Below are 18,470 nucleotides of genomic sequence, written 5' to 3'. Positions count from 1 at the left end.
ATCATTTAAACATTAAATAAACCCAATAGGCTGGTTTTGCTTCCAATAAGGATTAATTATATCTTAGTTGGGATTGAGAACAAGCTACTGTTTTATTATTACAGAGAAAAAGGAAACAATTTTTAAAAATTTGGATTATTTCATTACAGTGGAGTATATGGGAGATGCCCATTCCGTAATTGGGAGCTTTCTGGATAAAGGGTTTCCGAATAACAGTATATATTTTATATATATATATATATATATATATATATATATATATATATATATATATATATAAATTGTGTAAATGCTGCTATTGTTTTCTTTAGATTACAGGCAGCTGGTTTGTTGTTATTGCAGCTCTATGGTAAAACAGTATGGTAGCTCTCCTTCCATTGCAATTTCTGTGGTAGGAAGTTAAGTAGTTTAGCATCAGTCTGGGCTGTGTGTTTGCCTATATTATCGGTTATGTCCAATATGAATACAAGGTCCCTATGCTGCAAACCTTTATTGAATAGCTATACTGATAATTAAGTTAAAGAAGTTAAAGTTACAATTTTTTTAGACGTTTGAGCAGAGAATGTAAGCAACTGGTATTTGTTTTATTTTTCTTTGCTTGTCTTACAATAGCATTATTGCTTGAATTGGAAAAAAAAAACCAAAACAGAAAATTTAACTTCCCATTTATATATGAAATTGATGAAAGAGCAGAGCAAATAATTTAACGTAATATCTGCAAATTGTCTTTAACAGCACTATCTCCATTAGATTATGGTAACTTGTGACTGACCTTGGCCTATCACAGAATGTTACCCTTCACTGACCCGTTATTGTCCCTGCAGCGCGTATCAATGCTCCCTTGTTCCTCATGCTTATTGGAGCAACCCTAAAGACAGCTCTGGGCTTTTATATCGGCACAGTAACTGCTTCTCATGATATACCCAAAATCCGTCTTTCGGCATGTATGGGACCCACTGTTAGCGGCCAACTTTGTTCTCGGGCTGCATGTGTCCATCCCTATTTTATACATCACTAGTAGGTATAGTAAGGTGGAAGCTGTAGGTCAAGTTGGTGAGAGTAGGGAAAGCTGAAGACTGTATGGCAATGGTAATGCCTTATATCAGGGCTGTCCAACTGGAGGCCCCCTGCCGGTTATGGCCCTCCAAAGGATTTTTATGGCCCCAAGTCTGCTCACAGTCTCCATAGAGCTCACCAAATGACATCACCGATTTAATTCATTCTGGCCCTTCAACATGTTATATGACATACAATTGGTCCATTACATGTAATAAGTCGGACAGCACTGCCTTATATTATTGTTTTTAACCTATAGCTTATTAAAATATTGTGGATAGAGTCCCATGAGGGTCTCATAGACCAGAAGTGTGGTCAGATATTAACTGGGAAAGCTGGCAAATCCCCTTAGATGGGGAGCAGAGGCAAGGCCTAATGTGCTCCTATGCCAATTTTCCAGTCTTCTGGATTGATATTTGGCTGATTCCTTATTATGGGACCACCGTTTAGGTCTCATAATTAAGCCTCGTTGAAAGGGCAGAGGGGGGCAGAATGGCCAAGTCTACTTTATAGATATAATGGGTGTAACAGTCAGTCTTGCTCTGAGCCCAACCTGACCTCTTCTTCATGCCCAAGGAGCAAGTGCCATCTTGCAAAATGGATCTGCTTAATATTAAAAAGTGGGTGATCCGGCCAAGTCATATTGCCTGGTCAGAGAACTGGATCTGCTGGAAATATTCAGACACCCCCCCCCAGAGCAGTCATAGTTAAATAAGAGCTGAAACCCTAAAACTATTTTACTAGGGCTACAATCTAATTTTCCTGTAGACTGCACATAAATAGGGCGCCATTTCCGTAACGATTAAGAGTACCATTCAGTTTTGGTTGTGTGAGAGGGAACTGGAGCACATGGGGGAACATACAAGTCCGTTCTGCACGGCATGGATAGCTGCTAGCAGACTGTTAAGTGTCTTTTTAGCACAATTCCCATATGTGGAGACTTCAACATATTACAATTTATTAGCTCTTTCCAAGGACGGTAACTATGGAAAAATAATGGTGATCATTTGTTATTTATGGCCCCTGCGGTGCCGGTGAGTAGTCTTGCCCAGTTCCAAGGTGTTCCTCTTGAGTAACATGCCAACATGATGCCATCCCTTTAGCTGACACTTTGAGTGGCCACGACTTGCTAGATTCCATGCTGTGGGAACTAGGTTTCTCTTTAAGTAGATCTCTCATTGCACTTCACTAAATGGGAACATTAACCTCGTATAATAACCAGGAGTCGGCTAAAGGCATTAGCTATTTGGCTGCGGAGCCCCCAGCTGCCATGGAGACAAATATTTACTCCAGGTGAATGAGGGCCCTGTGTGTGGGTTTATACAAGGACCGAGACAGGTGATAAAATGAGTGTTTTATATAATATATAATTTAATATATAACTGAGCTAATGAGTTTGTGCGGGAGCGGCACCAATGTGGGGCTAATAAACGCTATTATTTTTATTGCTGCTCTTGGCAAATTTACCTTCACTCTCTGTTTTTCACGATACAGAAGGACTGACGTTAGGGGGGCCCATATATTTATTGGGCAGATCTAAAAACATTTTTGGGCCCTTCTTGATTTGATCCCCTCCCAACTGGTCTGTATTGGGCCCTACTGTGAGCCAATGGTTGGTCCTGGGGCTATAAAACTGGAGGGGTCTTTATTTTGAACATAAAGCCAGTTTAGACTGAGCTCACAAACAAACCATTGATAAAGAACATTAGATGGGCTCAGATTGAATATTAAACATCTGTAACAATTTCCCCTTTAACTTTAAGCTGGAGCTTTACTGTGTATTGTGCATTGCACTGTATGGCTGCTAAGGGCTGTTTGTGGGCAATGTAAGGAAATGTAATGCAGTCAGCTTGCCAAACGCCACTTGCAAATGTGCAGAATCTGTGCCAAACTGGAGCTGCAGACTGTAAATCGCTTCCGCTCTGTGCCATATTTCAGAATCCACCCCCCTCCCATTTGGTATTCAGAGCTGTTGCTTATGCCTCGACTACAGAAGACTACAGTTGCCATTAAGGAGGAATTAAAGTAAATACAGTAAATGCTTTGATCTGCTTCCCTTTATCGGTAAAACCAGATCATCGGCACAGCTCAGAGAGGTTTTATTTAGATGTTAATGTTGGATAACTTACAAGCAAACTTACAGCCATTTTTCGCAATCAATCTGACCTCTGTAGGGCACTGTTTTATTCGAGTGTTTAAAGTCCCAGAGCAATCATGGCTGCTCCCACTAATAACTGACTCCAACATGAAAATTCCACGTAACCCTAAAGCTGATGAAGCTCCAGTTCAATCGGTGGAGCAACTATGTAGAATTTTAATTTGGGCTTAAATCCCATCAGGCTTTTATGGGGCAAATTCACTAAAGGACGAAGCGTCTAACGCTAGCGTTAATTCCTAGCGTAGCGCATTTTCGTTAATTCGCCGATTCACTAACGGACGCTGGCGTAAATTCGCTAGTGTTACTTCGCACCCTTACGCCTGGCGGATTTGCGCAACGGACGTAACTACGCAAATTCACTGACGCGCAAATTTTTCTGAACGCTACCTTTTACGCCAAACTTCCTTCGCCATCTCAGACCAGGCGAAGTGCAATAGAGTAGATAGGGATTATTCAAAAAATGTTTAAAATTTTTCTAAGTCCCAAAAAATGCTGGCATTTTTTCTTTTTTTATGGGTGCTAGGCTGAAAAAGATCGAAATTTTTTTTTGGGCTCCCCTCCTTCCCCCCTACATTTCCTAACTCATGGCACCTTAGCTATACAGTGGGCACATGTGTAGGGCAAAATAAACATTTTATTTGCTGTTTTGAAGGTTTCCCAGGCTTGTGTAGTGATGCTACATATACTTCCATTGTAACTTCAATTTGGCGCCATATGCAAATTAAGCATCGCTAGCGTAACTTCGCTTTGCTTGGCGAATTAACCCTAGTGCAACTTCGCAACCTTACGCTTCCCCTGAGCGCAACTTCGGATTTTAGTGAATTTGCGTAGCGCTGGCGAAAATACGCCTGGTGAAGTGCGGCGAAGCGGACGCTGGCGCAACTAAGAATCTTAGTGAATTTGCCCTATGACTTTGAAGAATTTGATATGTAGAAGGAACGCTGTGTATTTATGGGCCTTTTGAACACAGCTATTTGTCAATTCTGAAAGCTCATTTGGGTGTGATCCCCTGCTTTGTGCATTACCCCACCAAATCAGTTTGCGATTTTGTGAGGACTGGATAACATGGTGGTGTTTCATTTATCAGGCAGATAATGTATGCATTAGAATATATAGGGTAGATGATGCATGCATTTAAATGTATAGGCAGATGTAAGTGTTGGAATGTATAGGGCAGATGATGGATGCATTTGAATTTATATGGCAGATTATGTATGCATTTAATTGTATAGGGCAGGTGATACATGCATTTGAATTTATAGTCAGGTGATGCATGGATTAGAATGTATAGGGCAGGTGATGCATGCATCAGAGTTTATATGGCAGATTATGTATGCAGTCAAATGTATAGGGCAGGTGAGGAATGCATTTGAATTTATAGTCTAGTAATGCATGGATTCGAATGTATAGATCAGATCATGCATAGGGCAAACGATGTCTGCATTAGATATTGCAAGAATTGGGGATGAACCAAAGCTACAATTCAGCTGAGAATAACCTTTAAATTATAGAAGCTGTGTGGCTTCCAAATGAAAGATGTTTTCTGCATTAGGATGTATGACTAACCCTCAAATCAAAGTTGTATGCTTTAGAGCAAAAGACAGATAGTAAGTATATAGTAAGTATAACTGCCATAAGGCAGATGCTTTCTGTAACGACCTGAGCATGTAATGCCACCAGAAATCTCCAATAATATGTCAAATAATATAAGAGCTGGCTGATTATTATTATGGTCTCTGAGGTTATCCAATCACAGCAATCCTGGTTGTTCCTAGTGATGTTATCCTGGTGCCCTATGTCAGTTTTATTTTACTAAATATTTTTATGAAGGGAAGGTTATCATAGGATAAATTCCAGCACATGGGTTACTGACCGCTCACTCATTGGTATTGATTGATTGATCTCCTCCAATCAACAGGCAGTGTAATAGTAGCAATTACACTAATATGTACTCACTGCACTGCACCACCAGACTTATCTTGCTTATGTAGAACATTGGGTTGTGTAACTGGACTTATAGAACAGCCTCCCAGGTTATCTCTGCCCATTAGTTCCACTTACTGAATTTCTTTATCACTTTTGCCAATAAAATAAAATTTAAATAACTTCTAGGAAATGAATTGCTAATAAGCAGAAGGGTAACACAATGCAACACTATATGGAAATGATCAGTGTAACCCTATCATGAGTACGGCATGTACATTTTCTGTTTGTTTCTTATTGTGTTGATCCAAAACAGGGTAACTTTATTTGATGCTACCAAATTATTTATGTGGGATGTGATGGGTTGGAGCTAAAGTGAGATGGGAGAATCAATACAGTGGATGGAGGCCTATTAGCATAAGATTTGGTACTTCTTTGTAAATTGGTATAGTTTAATTATAGAATAATGGGTGTGTTTTTATGTGTTTTATGTGTCTCTGGTCTTGTGGGGGCTTCTGAGATTGGTAGAAGATCAGGATACACCTATACAACATGTTAAGACTGCAGTGAGGTGCAGAGAATATATGAGAAAGCTATCACTAATTATAGACAAGTTGCTACAACAAACCTTCTAGACAGGCAGGGGCCCGAAACGTTGCCTAATCTTTTGTACTAATAAATTCAGATTTTCACCATTTCGGAGTGATGCAGCGTGAATTCTTATGTATGTTCTATTCTTACTCTTATCTCCCTATATTACCCGGTACATTATATTCTTACTGTTACCTCCCTATATTACCCAGTATGTTCTATTCTTACTCTTATCTCCCTATATTACCCAGTATGTTCTATTCTTACTCTTACCTCCCTATATTACCCAGTATGTTCTATTCTTACTCTTAACTCCCTATATTACCCAGTATGTTCTATTCTTACTCTTATATCCCTATATTACCCAATATATTATGTTATTACTCTTATCTCCCTATATTACCTGGTATGTTCTATTCTTACTCTTATCTCCCTATATCACCCAGTATGTTCTATTCTTACTCTTACCTCCCTATATTACCCAGTATGTTCTATTCTTACTCTTACCTCCCTATATTACCCAGTATGTTCTATTCTTACTCTTACCTCCCTATATTACCCAGTATGTTCTATTCTTACTCTTACCTCCCTATATTACCCAGTATGTTCTATTCTTACTCTTATATCCCTATATTACCCAATATATTATGTTATTACTCTTATCTCCCTACATTACCTGGTATGTTCTATTCTTACTCTTATCTCCCTATATCACCCAGTATGTTCTATTCTTACTCTTACCTCCCTATATTACACGGTATGTTCTATTCTTACTCTTATATCCCTATATTACCCAATATATTATGTTATTACTCTTATCTCCCTACATTACCTGGTATGTTCTATTCTTACTCTTATCTCCCTATATCACCCAGTATGTTCTATTCTTACTCTTACCTCCCTATATTACCCAGTATATGATATTCTTACTCTTATCTCCATATATTACACAGTATGTTCTATTCTTACTCTTATCTCCCTATATTACCGGTATGTTCTATTCTTACTCTTACCTCCCTATATTACCCAGTATATGATATTCTTACTCTTATCTCCCTATATTACCCTTAGCAACCCAAGCACTGGGAAACCTGCCCTGGCGGCTCTAGTCCCTCTCCCATTGAGGATGAACTGTGGGTAGGAAAGACCTGGCACAGTCTGGAGCCCTGTATTTTCTGACTCCAGCTCTGTGGGCACAAAAGCACATGGCACACAAGTGTTTCATTACTGGAATGAGTAGAGTCCTGGCGTGGGCTAATTTTAAAGCAGCGGAATGGAATCACTTTCTCATTTCCAGGAAACTGTTGCAGGTATAATGAGTAATCTATTAACAGTACCTGATTAACTGGGAAGAAGAGTATTATACCAGCACAACATCGCCATAACTGACCTCAATCATCGCCCCCCACAAGTGTCACAATAAAATTCCCCTGAATCTCCCAAGAGCTAACGGCTTGACATGCTTTAGCCAAAGATGGCTGAACAATGTCACTGCACTTAATGTAGGGGCAGCATGGGGGCAAGAGGCCCCTGAATCCTTCAATAAAGATTCGGCCGAATACCGAAGCATGTATGCAAATGTAAATTATGGGTGGGAAGGGGAAAACATTTTTTACTTCCTTGTTTTGTGACAAAAAGTCAAGTGATTTCCCTTCCCGCCCCTATTTTGCATATGCAAATTAGGATTCAGTTTAGCCTGACAGAAGGATTTTGGCGATTTTGAATCCTGCTGAAAAAGGCCAAATCCCGATCCGAATCCCTAATAGGAGGTAGCTGGGTTGGATCAGGGACATGACAATACATGTCGGACATTTGTAATTGGGGACTCATTATACTTTCTGATAGGACCCACTGCCCAGGGAACCAGTTGACTATTAATTGGCAGATGGCCCTGTTGACTGGGACCCCATGATTACTGGTGGTGGAAAATAATTTTAATAAGTTTAAGGCAGGGAAAATTAAACTGAACCCCTACTATAAATTGCTTATATTTTCCCCTTAAAATGGAAAATCCACCCCTCTCCCCAAAAATGACCTTTTTATCTCTGTATATAGGAAATTTGCTTAGAATTATGTTCTCTTTCACTAGACAAATTAAATTGTTTTTATTATTTGGGTGGAGATTCCCTTTAATCCATCATGTGGGCAAGACCGAAAACTGTATTTCTGTGCTCTGCTTTCTCAACTGCCATTCCAGGTGCCCGGGCAGATCTATTCCAGGAAGTAATGTTGGAAAACGTCACTGTATCCAGCCGAGCAAATAAAGCCTGAGCTTCACAGGTCTTAAAATGCCTGCGCCTTGTCTAACATTCCTGGGCTGCATTAGCTTGTCCTCCTGCGGGGGGAACCTGTCAGTATTTGCAGCACAGAGTCCAATGCAGAGAGGTTCTGTCTTATGGTAATTATTCTGCTTCCAGCCCTCTAGCTCCTGGCACCTCTATTGTCTCCTTAAAGGAGAACTAAACCCTAAAAATGAATGTGGCTAAAAATGGCATATTTTATATAGTGAACTTATTGCACGAGGCTAAAGTTTCAGCTTGTCAATAGCAGCAATGATCCAGGACTTCAAACTTGTCACAGGGGGTCACCATCTTGGAAAGTGTCTGTGACACTCACATGCTCAGTGGGCTCTGATTGGCTGTTGAGAAGCTAAGCTTAGGGCTCGTCACTAATTATCCAGCAGAAAATGAGCTTCCCCTGTAATATAAGCTGATGCTACAGGTTTGCTGATTATTAAATTCTGATGCTAATTGCACTGGTTTCTGTGCTGCCATGTAGTAATTATGTGTATTAATTACTAATCAGCCTTATATTGTGACATTTCTATTCTATGTGTACTGTATATTGTGAGTGGCTCCCTAAGCTCAGTATGTGACAGCAGCACAGAGCATGTACAGTGAATCAGCAGAAAAGAAGATCAGGAGCTACTGGGGCATCTTTGGAGACACAGATCTTTACTGCTAAAGGGCTGTGGTTGCCTTGAGCTGGTACAGAAACAACAAAATGTACAACATTTCTAGCTACTTCTTTAGTTAGGCTTTATTTCTCCTTCAAAGGGGTGGTTCACATTTTAAATGAACTTTTAGTATGTTATAGAAAAGCTAATTTCAATTGGCCTTATTTTTTTCTTTTCATAGTTATTAAATGATTTGCCTTCTTTTTCTGACTCTTTCCAGCTTTCAAACGGGGGTCACTGACCCCATCTAAAAACAAATGCCCTGTAAGGCTACACATTTATAGTTATTGTGACTTTTTATTAATCATCTTTCTATTCAGACCCTCTCCTATTTATATTCCAGTCTCTTATTAAAATCAACGCATGGTTGTTAGTGTTAATTATGACCCTGGCAACCAGATGCTGAAATGGCAAACTAGAGAGCTGCTGAATAAAAAGCTAAATAAGACAAAAATGATAAAAAATGATAAAAAAAACACCAATTGTGAATATTGTGAATATTCCTCCCTACATCATACTAAAAGTAAATTTAAAGGTGAACAACCCCTTTAAATGGATACTGGGGGTTAATTTAGTAAAACCAACAGTAGCCCTGTGCAATAACCCACACTCCCTATTACCTAATAAATTCGCCAAATTCACGAAACATTGAAGAATTTGCAGAAAAATCGTGAAATCGGAAAGTTTCACGAAAGAATTGTGAAAATCGGACATTTTCACGAAAAAGTTTTGAGAATCGGAAATTGACTCCCGTGTCCAAGCTGGTGGTGGAGTTACAGTCAATGGATGTCTGAATAGTGTTGACACTCGTCGATTTTGACGCGAGAGACTTTTCGGACACGCGTACAAAAAATTTTGATGCTGACGAAATTTCACCTGCAAATTTTGCAGGAGATTCGCAAATTTATTCGCCGGCGGTGAAACGCGGAAATTCACTGGGAATTCGTGCCAGGCCAATTTATTCCCACTGTCTACACCAGGGATCCACAACCTTTTGAACCCGTGAGCAACATTCAGAAGTAAAAGGCTTTGGAGAACAACACAAGCATGAAAAATGTTCTTGGGGTGCCCAAGAATATTTGGTAGCCTCTATGTGGATTGTCAACCTACATTGAGACTCTGTTTGGCAGTGCACCTGTTTTTTATACAACCAAAACTTGTCTCCAAGCCTGGAATTCAAAAATAAGCTCCTGCTTTGAGACCACTGAGAGCAACATACAAGGGGTTGGAGAGCAACATGTTACTCACGAGCTACTGGTTGGGGATCACTGGTCTACACCATCCAGAGACGTCAGAAAGGTATATGACCAATAAATGGAGCATGAAATTGCATAAGACTGCAAAGACTAATTTAGGAAGATTAGTATTCATCTTGTGTTGTATCTAGTGTGTATGCAGAACTGTAGTTGGAGTTAATCAGCAGCTGAATCTAACCCCATGGTACATGTTTTTGCTTTGTGGGTTCTGTGTTGAGTGGGAAAATGTCATGTTTCAGTATTACTATTCCAGCAGCAAAACCAACTTTTCTGAGTTCCTGTACAAGGTAAACAGGGGCCCTCGGCACCCAGTCTGTACTTACATGTTTTTGCAGACTATGCAGGATGGAGCAGAAATGCACTCGCTGCTGGTTTCTCAGCTGTAAATCTTATAGTTTCAGTGTTAGTCACTGATTATGTTTTATGGAACATGGTGTAAGTGAAAGGACTGTGCACTGGGTGAGCTTATGTGTCACTAACGCCTATAGTTTCCTCTCTGTTGTGTTTAGTCACAAGTGCACTACTGTGTGTGGTGGTTCACTTAATAATCATTAATTACGAATAGTCTCTGGGAATGGCCTTTGGCTGTGAGATAGCAGGTATAGTAGGGAGAGATGGTGCCTATAGTAACAGTGGATAATAGTCTCTGGGAAGGGAGTGTGACTGTGGGATAGCAGATATAGTAGGGAGAGATGGTGCCTATAGTAACAGTGGATAATAGTCTCTGGGAAGGGAGTGTGACTGTGGGATAGCAGGTATAGTAGGGAGAGATGGTGCCTATAGTAACAGTGGATAATAGTCTCTGGGAAGGGAGTGTGACTGTGGGATAGCAGGTATAGTAGGGAGAGATGGTGTCTATAGTAACAGTGGATAATAGTCTCTGGGAAGGGAGTGTGACTGTGGGATAGCAGGTATAGTAGGGAGAGATGGTGCCTATAGTAACAGTGGGATAATAGTCTCTGGGAAGGGAATGTGACTGTGGGATACAGGTATAGTAGGGAGAGATGGTGCCTATAGTAACAGTGGAATACCAGTCTCTGGGAAGGGAGTGTGACTGTGGGATAGCAGGTATAGTAGGGAGAGACGGTGTCTATAGTAACAGTGGGATAATAGTCTCTGGGAAGGGAGTGTGACTGTGGGATAGCAGGTATAGTAGGGAGAGATGGTGCCTATAGTAACTGTGGGATATAGTAGCAATCCTTATTACACTTTTGCCCTAATTTTGGGGTGAGCTTATCCTATGAGAAATGGTAAGACCTCCTTGTTTTCCTAGATCCCATACCCCCCCAGTGATGAGGACGACAGCGACGATTCTGAAGGTGAAAATCAGGAACTTGCTCAGATTGACAAAGGTAAGGGGTGAGGGTTGTTGGCCAATGTGTAAAGAAACTCTTCTGTGGAATTTAAGGAATGACAAGAAGGGCAGTGGCTGTGACGGTTCATGTGATGTTATATTTGATGGTTGTTATATTCCAGACATTCCTTCTAACAATTCAGGATTCAGAATATTTGTCAAAAAAAACCTTTATGGCACATACTCAGCCCTACACCCCCATGTTACACCAAACCTCCCTCCTGCTGCTTAAACATTATCTATTGTGATCAAATGCCCTGACTACGCCGTTTGTGTGTTTCACATCAGAGAGAAGACGCAATTGTATCCTGACTCCATTGGCCACGAACCAGCTGCAGAACCAGGAGAACCAGTGCTGTAAAGTGCGGGCGCTATTCCCGGGACTGGACCACCATAGCTCTGAGGAAGAGCTGGAACGGATCAGCAGGGAGTTTGCCGCAGAGAAACGCAAGTGGTCCCAGGTCAGCAGACTAAGTTGCCTTAGTGATAACACGTCGTCCAGTGATGAGGAGGTGAAGCACCTGTCTGGGATGTCCTTTAGGCCTGTGGATCAGGTTGACACCCTGCGGGGCACCTCCAGTCCGGTCCTGTTCAATGAATCTCCTCCTAAAAGACTGCAGCCGCTTGCCCGAATCCCGGCGTCTCGCCCCCTAATATTCACTAGCGTGGGCTCTGGGTTCGACCAGGGGATGCCCTGCAAAAGGCACAGACAGGGCTACGGAGACAAGATGAGCCGACCCAGTCTGGACTTGGAAAAGATGCAACAGGTAAGATCCTGAGGCCACTCCTATGATGCCCCTCCAGTGCTTACCTTTCCTGTGTCGGAGGAGGGGTGCATCTCTAGAGAGCCAAATTTCCAGTTGAAAAAAAAGAGACTTTTTGGTGCCCCTGTTAACTTCAGGTGGCAACAACGCCCCTATTCCCCCCCCCCAATATACAGTCATGCTACTCCCCCCATAGAGTCTCACCCCAGCACATTGAACTTTATTCACTATTTAAAACCCATTAGCCATTTATGATTGTACTGTATATGCTTAGAAATGGTAGTTAGTGATGTCATCAGTTATTACTGGTACTTGGTGATGTCATGAGTATATTAGACCTTCAGTTCATGAGCTGTGTGTGTGTATCAGTAGTGGGATATGTATGTACAGTATACACGTGTTTATCAGTAGTTCATGCACGGTCACCATGAGGGGCAGGGGAACAAGTGGGAGTCCCGGCAGGGACCTTAAGTACATTGGAGTGTTGGAAAAGATGACAATCCTGAATAATGAGCCTGCAAATGGGATGGACTTAGGCAAGGATAGGTGGCACCTGAGTGGGCCAGGGTTGGGTTGGTCATATTGGGGGTGGCCTGGGCAGATTGGGTGCAACTCTCTACTACCTAGTGTAAATCTAATTTGGGAACTATCTCTTTAAAAAGCAAATAACCATTGGCAATCCAGGGGCCCTGAGTTCCTTTTGCATATGTGTACTGGGAACTGGTATTTACAGCACAGTGCCTCCACCTTGGGAACACTGAGGAGCACACCTCAGGGGGGTTCCACTAGGAAAAATAAAACACACAGTTGCAAATGAAACAGATATAAACTTCCTGCACTGGGGTCAATCGGATGGCTCTCCAGCCTGTAACTGGGCTGGATGATGTCACAGACAGGGGAAGGATTTGTCTGATCCCCTATACTAAATTTATTTCTACACAGAGCCCCATACTACTTAGTTGGCAAAGCCCACCACCAGACGGGCCCGGTCAGGGAGAGGGCTGAGCACCCAGGACCCAGAGGGCACCCTGCCAATTAAGACGTGTTGGGCTCTGTGTGTTGTAGTGTTTGTGTGGGGGTTTAACAGCAACATGTGTGTATACATTCCTGGGTAAATGTAATAGTGGGAAGTGCTGGGCTATGGGATATTAAGAAGGGTCCTGTGGGCACAATAGAGAATGGAGGATTTGGGAGCCCTGCTGTTTTTCTCACAGAGCCAAGTTCCCCCAACCTGTTCTGCAGATCAGTCCCAGGCTGGATAAGGTTCCACTATAGGTTTTTATTAACCCCCGCCTGCTCATTCCTGCCCCTCCCATGTAAGGATCTTTTGGATTATGAACTATTTTTTCCTGCAATTCTCTAGTTGCTGAACCATGGTGATGGGGAGCTGACAGCAAATACAAGAAATGATATGTCATTTCTATAAAATATACCACATGTAAACTCTCACCCTCTGATCTTAGCACCACACATAGGACCCTGTACCTCCTTCCCAGCCATATTGTTACCATTAGTATCATGTCTCTATAGGCAGAGCTGCACAGCATGCTTGACAGTCCCTATCTTTGCCAGAATTGAATCCGTTCTGTATCATCCTGAGCCGCAGCATGGCCACTGGAAACCAGTAACTTACCTGGACCAACCTGCCCCCCCCCCCCCCCCGTGCACAGAATTCTACTCAGAAATCAGTGCCAGGGAGCCCAAAACCCAATGTAAAGAAATGGAAATAGGGGCAGTTGGAGTGGAGGCAGAGTTGCTAAGAGTTAAATGTATAGGGTGGGTTGTTTAGTTCACCCCTGTTCATTAATAAATGCCCCTTATTGTTTGATAGGGCAGTTGTAAAGGAAATACATTGCTGTTGGGAAAGTGTTCTTGTTTAGTTCCCCTTTAAAGTGAATGACCCGGAGTCTGGGAACTAAACTCCCAACGTTCCCAAGGGTTTTAGGTCATTAGAGGAAAGAGTTGATATTTTTGGAACTGGAAGGGACCGAGGAGAGGAAAGGGGAGGGAGGGGGGCAGCGGCAAAGGGACTATTTTATCTGGCAGAATAGAGACAAAGCAGATTGTACAGATGTAATTGCAAGTGAATGGTGCGAGAGTTTCACATCCAACATATTAGGAACCATTTATTATCCAGGTCTGGATTATAGAACAATCTCTTTTTAATAATTGGTGGCACCATAAACTGATACGGCCCCAGCTGAAGGTCCATAATTCAGGGGATCCTATTTCATATAAATAATAGGGCCCCAGACCCCCCCCTAAACTCCAGCCCCCTCTGCAATGAGGAGAGTCACCATAGAAATATGTGACTGATCCAGGTAGTGCCTCTGTACTTGTTTCCTAGTGAGGTGCTGTATAAACATTTCCCAGTTCTTTTCTTTCCAAGAATCCCAGCAATGTGTGTGGGGGGTGCTATACACATATTGGGTGTCATTTATCAACACTGGGCACATTTGCCCAGGGGCAGTAACCCATCGCAATCAATCAAATTGCTGCTTTCATTGTTCTACTTGCAGAAGGCTTTAAAGGGCATGTAAAGGTAAAAAAAATAAAATCCCATTTTTACTTTCTTTAATGAAAAAGAAACCTATCTCCAATATACATTAATTAAAAAACGTGTACTGTTTTTATAAGAAACCTGATTGTATGCAGTGAAATTCCCCCTTCCTTTACTGCTGTGGATAGGAATTGTCAGACGGTCCCTAACTGCTCTGCAGGGAAACAATCATACTTATGAACAGCAGGGGGAGCCCCCACCTTACTTCCCAGCCATGCAGAACTCAAGCAGCTTTGTTTGTTTCCCTGTAGAGCAGTTGGCGACTGTGTAGAGATTTGTATTGGATTTTATTTTTGCCTTTACATCCCCTTTACTGTTTTCAACGCCAGCTGCAGGGACAAAGATCGTGGAGCCAGATTTAAACAGGTTAACTGGGATTCTCATTGAAGGATTATTTTGCTGCAGCCACTGGTTCTGAAGAGTTGGAGAAAGTTTGTATTAAACAATACAAAAACTATAAAATCCACATTAGATTACATGACAACACAGGACCCAGTGCAGTCTGCATATTCTGATTATCTTGCTGTATCTGCTTCTATTGTAGATATTATTTGATTTGTGCTGTTTATGATGATCCCTAAGCAGCCCAGACCACACTGAGCATGTGCACAGTCTTGGTCTTGCAAAGATGTATAACAAAGTTACAAGATGGTGACCCCATGTGGCCAACTTTGAAAGCATAAATTATTTGTTTGATTAGGCTTGTGGTGCAGTAAGTTCATGTTTATATTTAGTATACAAAATACAGCATTTCTAGACTTATTCTATTTTAGACTTTACTTGCCCTTTAAAAAGCTTATCACTGATTGGTTACTATAAGTAACTGCCCTGGTTAATGGGGGATGCTGGGATTTGTTAAGCACAACCCTCTCTAGGCTCCTACCTGGAGCCTCATCAGTTCTAGGAAACTCAGTGAAAGGGACAGAGAAACTAGGGGGCTCATGTACAAGTGATAGAGGTGACCAGAAACTTGAGGTGCCCTATGTGCTCCCCTCGATGCTCTCATAAACTTCAATAGGGCAGGACACATGGCAGCTGCCCAGTTTCTACCCCTCAAGGCAACTCTGTATTTGTTTCCTTCTCATGTAGTGTTTCTCCCAGAGACAATGTGGCCCCAAATCACTTCTATGCCCAGGGCCCATTGCAGGTTTTCAGACCACATTCCCCCAATTAAATTCTAATTTGCTAATTTCAGACTCTCTGTGTCACTTGGCTGAATACACAAAGGTTTATATCTTGGATTTGATTTCTCATTCGCCGCTCAATCGCTCTTTCTTATGCCTGTGCCCTCGGGCTGTTTGCCTGATCTCAATGGCTTTTTTTTTTGGATTAGTCTGTGATTTAGACTGGAGTCTGTATAGAATAGTCCCTGGCAGGCCTGGGAAAAATCATGCATTAAATATCATTAAGCATATCAGCATAAACTCCAGAAATTCAGACCTATCATACACAGTTCTACTTTAGATTCTAACACAATTCAGCAGGAACAGACCCTAAGTTTGTTCATAGTCTGTACAGAGAGATCCCATAAAACTATGGCAGCATAGGTATTCCCCTGTACTAAGCACAATTCAGCAGGAACGGCCCCTAAGTTTGCTCATAGTCTGTACAGAGAGATCCCATAAAACTATGGCAGCATAGGTATTTCCCTGTACTAAGCACAATTCAGCAGGAACAGTCCCTAAGTTTGCTCATAGTCTGTACAGAGAGATCCCATAAAACTATGGCAGCATAGGTATTCCCTGTACTAAGCACAATTCAGCAGGAACAGTCCATTAAGTTTGCTCATAGTCTGTACAGAGAGATACCATAAAACTATGGCAGCATAGCTATTCCCCTGTACTAAGCACAATTCAGCAGGAACAGCCCCTTAGTTTCCTCATAGTCTGTACAGAAAGATCCCATAAAACTATGGCAGCATAGGTATTCCCTGTACTAAGCACAATTCAGCAGGGACATTTTAGGGTACAGTGGTCAGGTAAAGGTATTTAACTGTAACAAGGTTAGTTTAAAGGAGAGTTCTATTGTTTCGTTGTTTGATATTGTTTTGGCCCACTGCCGTTCATCGCCCCTGTCAGAAGCAATGGGGATTGGTGCACAGGAATTTTAAAAAAATTATTTTATGTCCAGCGCATCCCCAGTGTTTTTGAACTGATGTGGGTGTGGTTGGGCAGCATGCCGCCCCCCTAAAATCCTGCCGCCCTAGGCCTGGATGTGACTCCTGCTCCCTCTCAGCCTTGGGTCAGTTGCTGGCTTTATGCTCCATACTGAGTTTAGTTGAAACTGTCACCTGCCCCTCCATTCACCTAAGTGGTAATTGCGATGTCCCTGCTGGAGCACTCACGGGTCAGAAGGTTGCCCAAAAAGCATCTCTTTGTATTACTGTTGCCCCCCGGTGACTCGAGAGCCCCTACACCCACTGACAGCCACAGGGTGTAGTTGTAGTTCTGCAACAGCTTGAGGCTATGCTGCAGGTTCTGCAGATACAGTTTGTGGGAGGGGCACAAAGGTCTGGTCCCAGGGAGGCATGATTTTAGGGGTGACATGCCGCAGAAAATGTAACAGCTCTTTAAACGTCCCCAGTGCTCGTGTGGAAACCTGTTCATGTGTGTGTGGGGGAGAGGAGCAGTTGTGGCTGCGGGAGCCGCTAGTAGCGGATTTATGAACTAGTGGTGCCCAGATCCTAAAACGGGGCCTGCAAGTGTGTGCGAATACCCACATCCTTCCCTAGAATTCTCATGTGTATAGATATGTGCTACATAATGCAGCCCTTCCCTAACCAGCAAACACGCCTGACCTTCTCCCATCTGCCTATTAAAGGGCAAGTAAAGTCTAAAAGAGAATAAAGCTAGAAATGCTGTATTTTGTATACTAAACATGAACTTACTGCGCCAGATTAATTGCGCTTGCAGTTTCTGCCTCACCTAAGTTTTCATTGTTCTCTTCCACAACTCTAGCCTCCTGTGGTTTCATATTCCCCCAACAAGTAACTCACACTTGATAAAGGGCCTAGCCCGAAACATGTTGTGGTGCAATTTTTCACCAAATAAAAGCACTTTGCAGTCATAGCTACTGCTCTGCATTTGTCCTGCTTCCTACAAATATATTTGAAAGTAACTAACACGAGTCATGGTCTAGCTAAGGGGAAGTAGCTCCTGTAACTGCTGGGGGGCTCAGGTTAAACAGGGGGTCCAGTTTCAGTAAATGTTCATTTCTTGGCCTTAAGCAGTGTCAGACTGGGGGACCCGGGGCCCAACGATCCTGCAGCCTCTGGGCCCCTCACACCATCCTTCGGACCCCTGAGCTGCAAACTATTCTATGTCTCACCGATACCTCCTGCACCTCCTCCGCGCTGGTTTGTTTTCCGACAGAAGAGGGAGAGCAGGAGCAGTTCAAAAGAGCCTGGACCTACTTGGTTTTCCCCCCGTTGTCCTGCCAGCCCAGTCCGACCCTGGCCTTTAGTGACCCCAGGATTTGTGGAGCACATGGGCAGGACCCCGGTACCTTTTGGACTCTGGGTTTTGCCAGGGATCAGACCATTTTCAGCCTCTTGCAGTTGAATTTGATTTCCCCTCACACTGCTGTTAATATTTAATCACCGCTGCGGCTGCAATAACACATGTTCTTGGTTTCAGACTCCATTAGGCCGGTGTGAAATTTCAGCAGCTTTTTTACAGTTTGGGTGGTGGGGCCACTAATTGGACTTGGGTTACCAGGTGAAACCAAAGTCACCGGCTGCTTTCCTGTCTGATGCTTTTTTTTTCTTTTTTTTCTAACAAAGTCCCAATTATCCAGAAACTGAGGATATTATTGGCAGATTTGGTTAATCAGTCCGGGTGGGACAAAGTTTCC

At 42.4% G+C, this 18,470-nt stretch overlaps 1 protein-coding gene across 1 annotated transcript in view; it reads left to right on the top strand.

Annotated features, from left to right (window-relative positions):
- Positions 1-18,470, top strand: part of MGC86483.S (uncharacterized protein MGC86483 S homeolog) — a 56,215-nt gene that overhangs the window by 10,094 nt on the left and 27,651 nt on the right. The window contains exons 2-3 of the mRNA XM_018264904.2: positions 11,214-11,292; positions 11,583-12,061. Coding sequence (XP_018120393.1) covers positions 11,214-11,292; positions 11,583-12,061 — 558 coding nt within the window. The remainder of the gene's footprint in view (positions 1-11,213; positions 11,293-11,582; positions 12,062-18,470) is intronic.

The sequence above is a fragment of the Xenopus laevis genome, chromosome 5S (genome assembly GCF_017654675.1).
Source record: "Xenopus laevis strain J_2021 chromosome 5S, Xenopus_laevis_v10.1, whole genome shotgun sequence".
Lineage (NCBI taxonomy): Eukaryota > Metazoa > Chordata > Amphibia > Anura > Pipidae > Xenopus > Xenopus laevis.
Note: the sequence above shows the minus strand (reverse complement) of the source record. Positions and strands in the feature narration are given on the sequence as shown.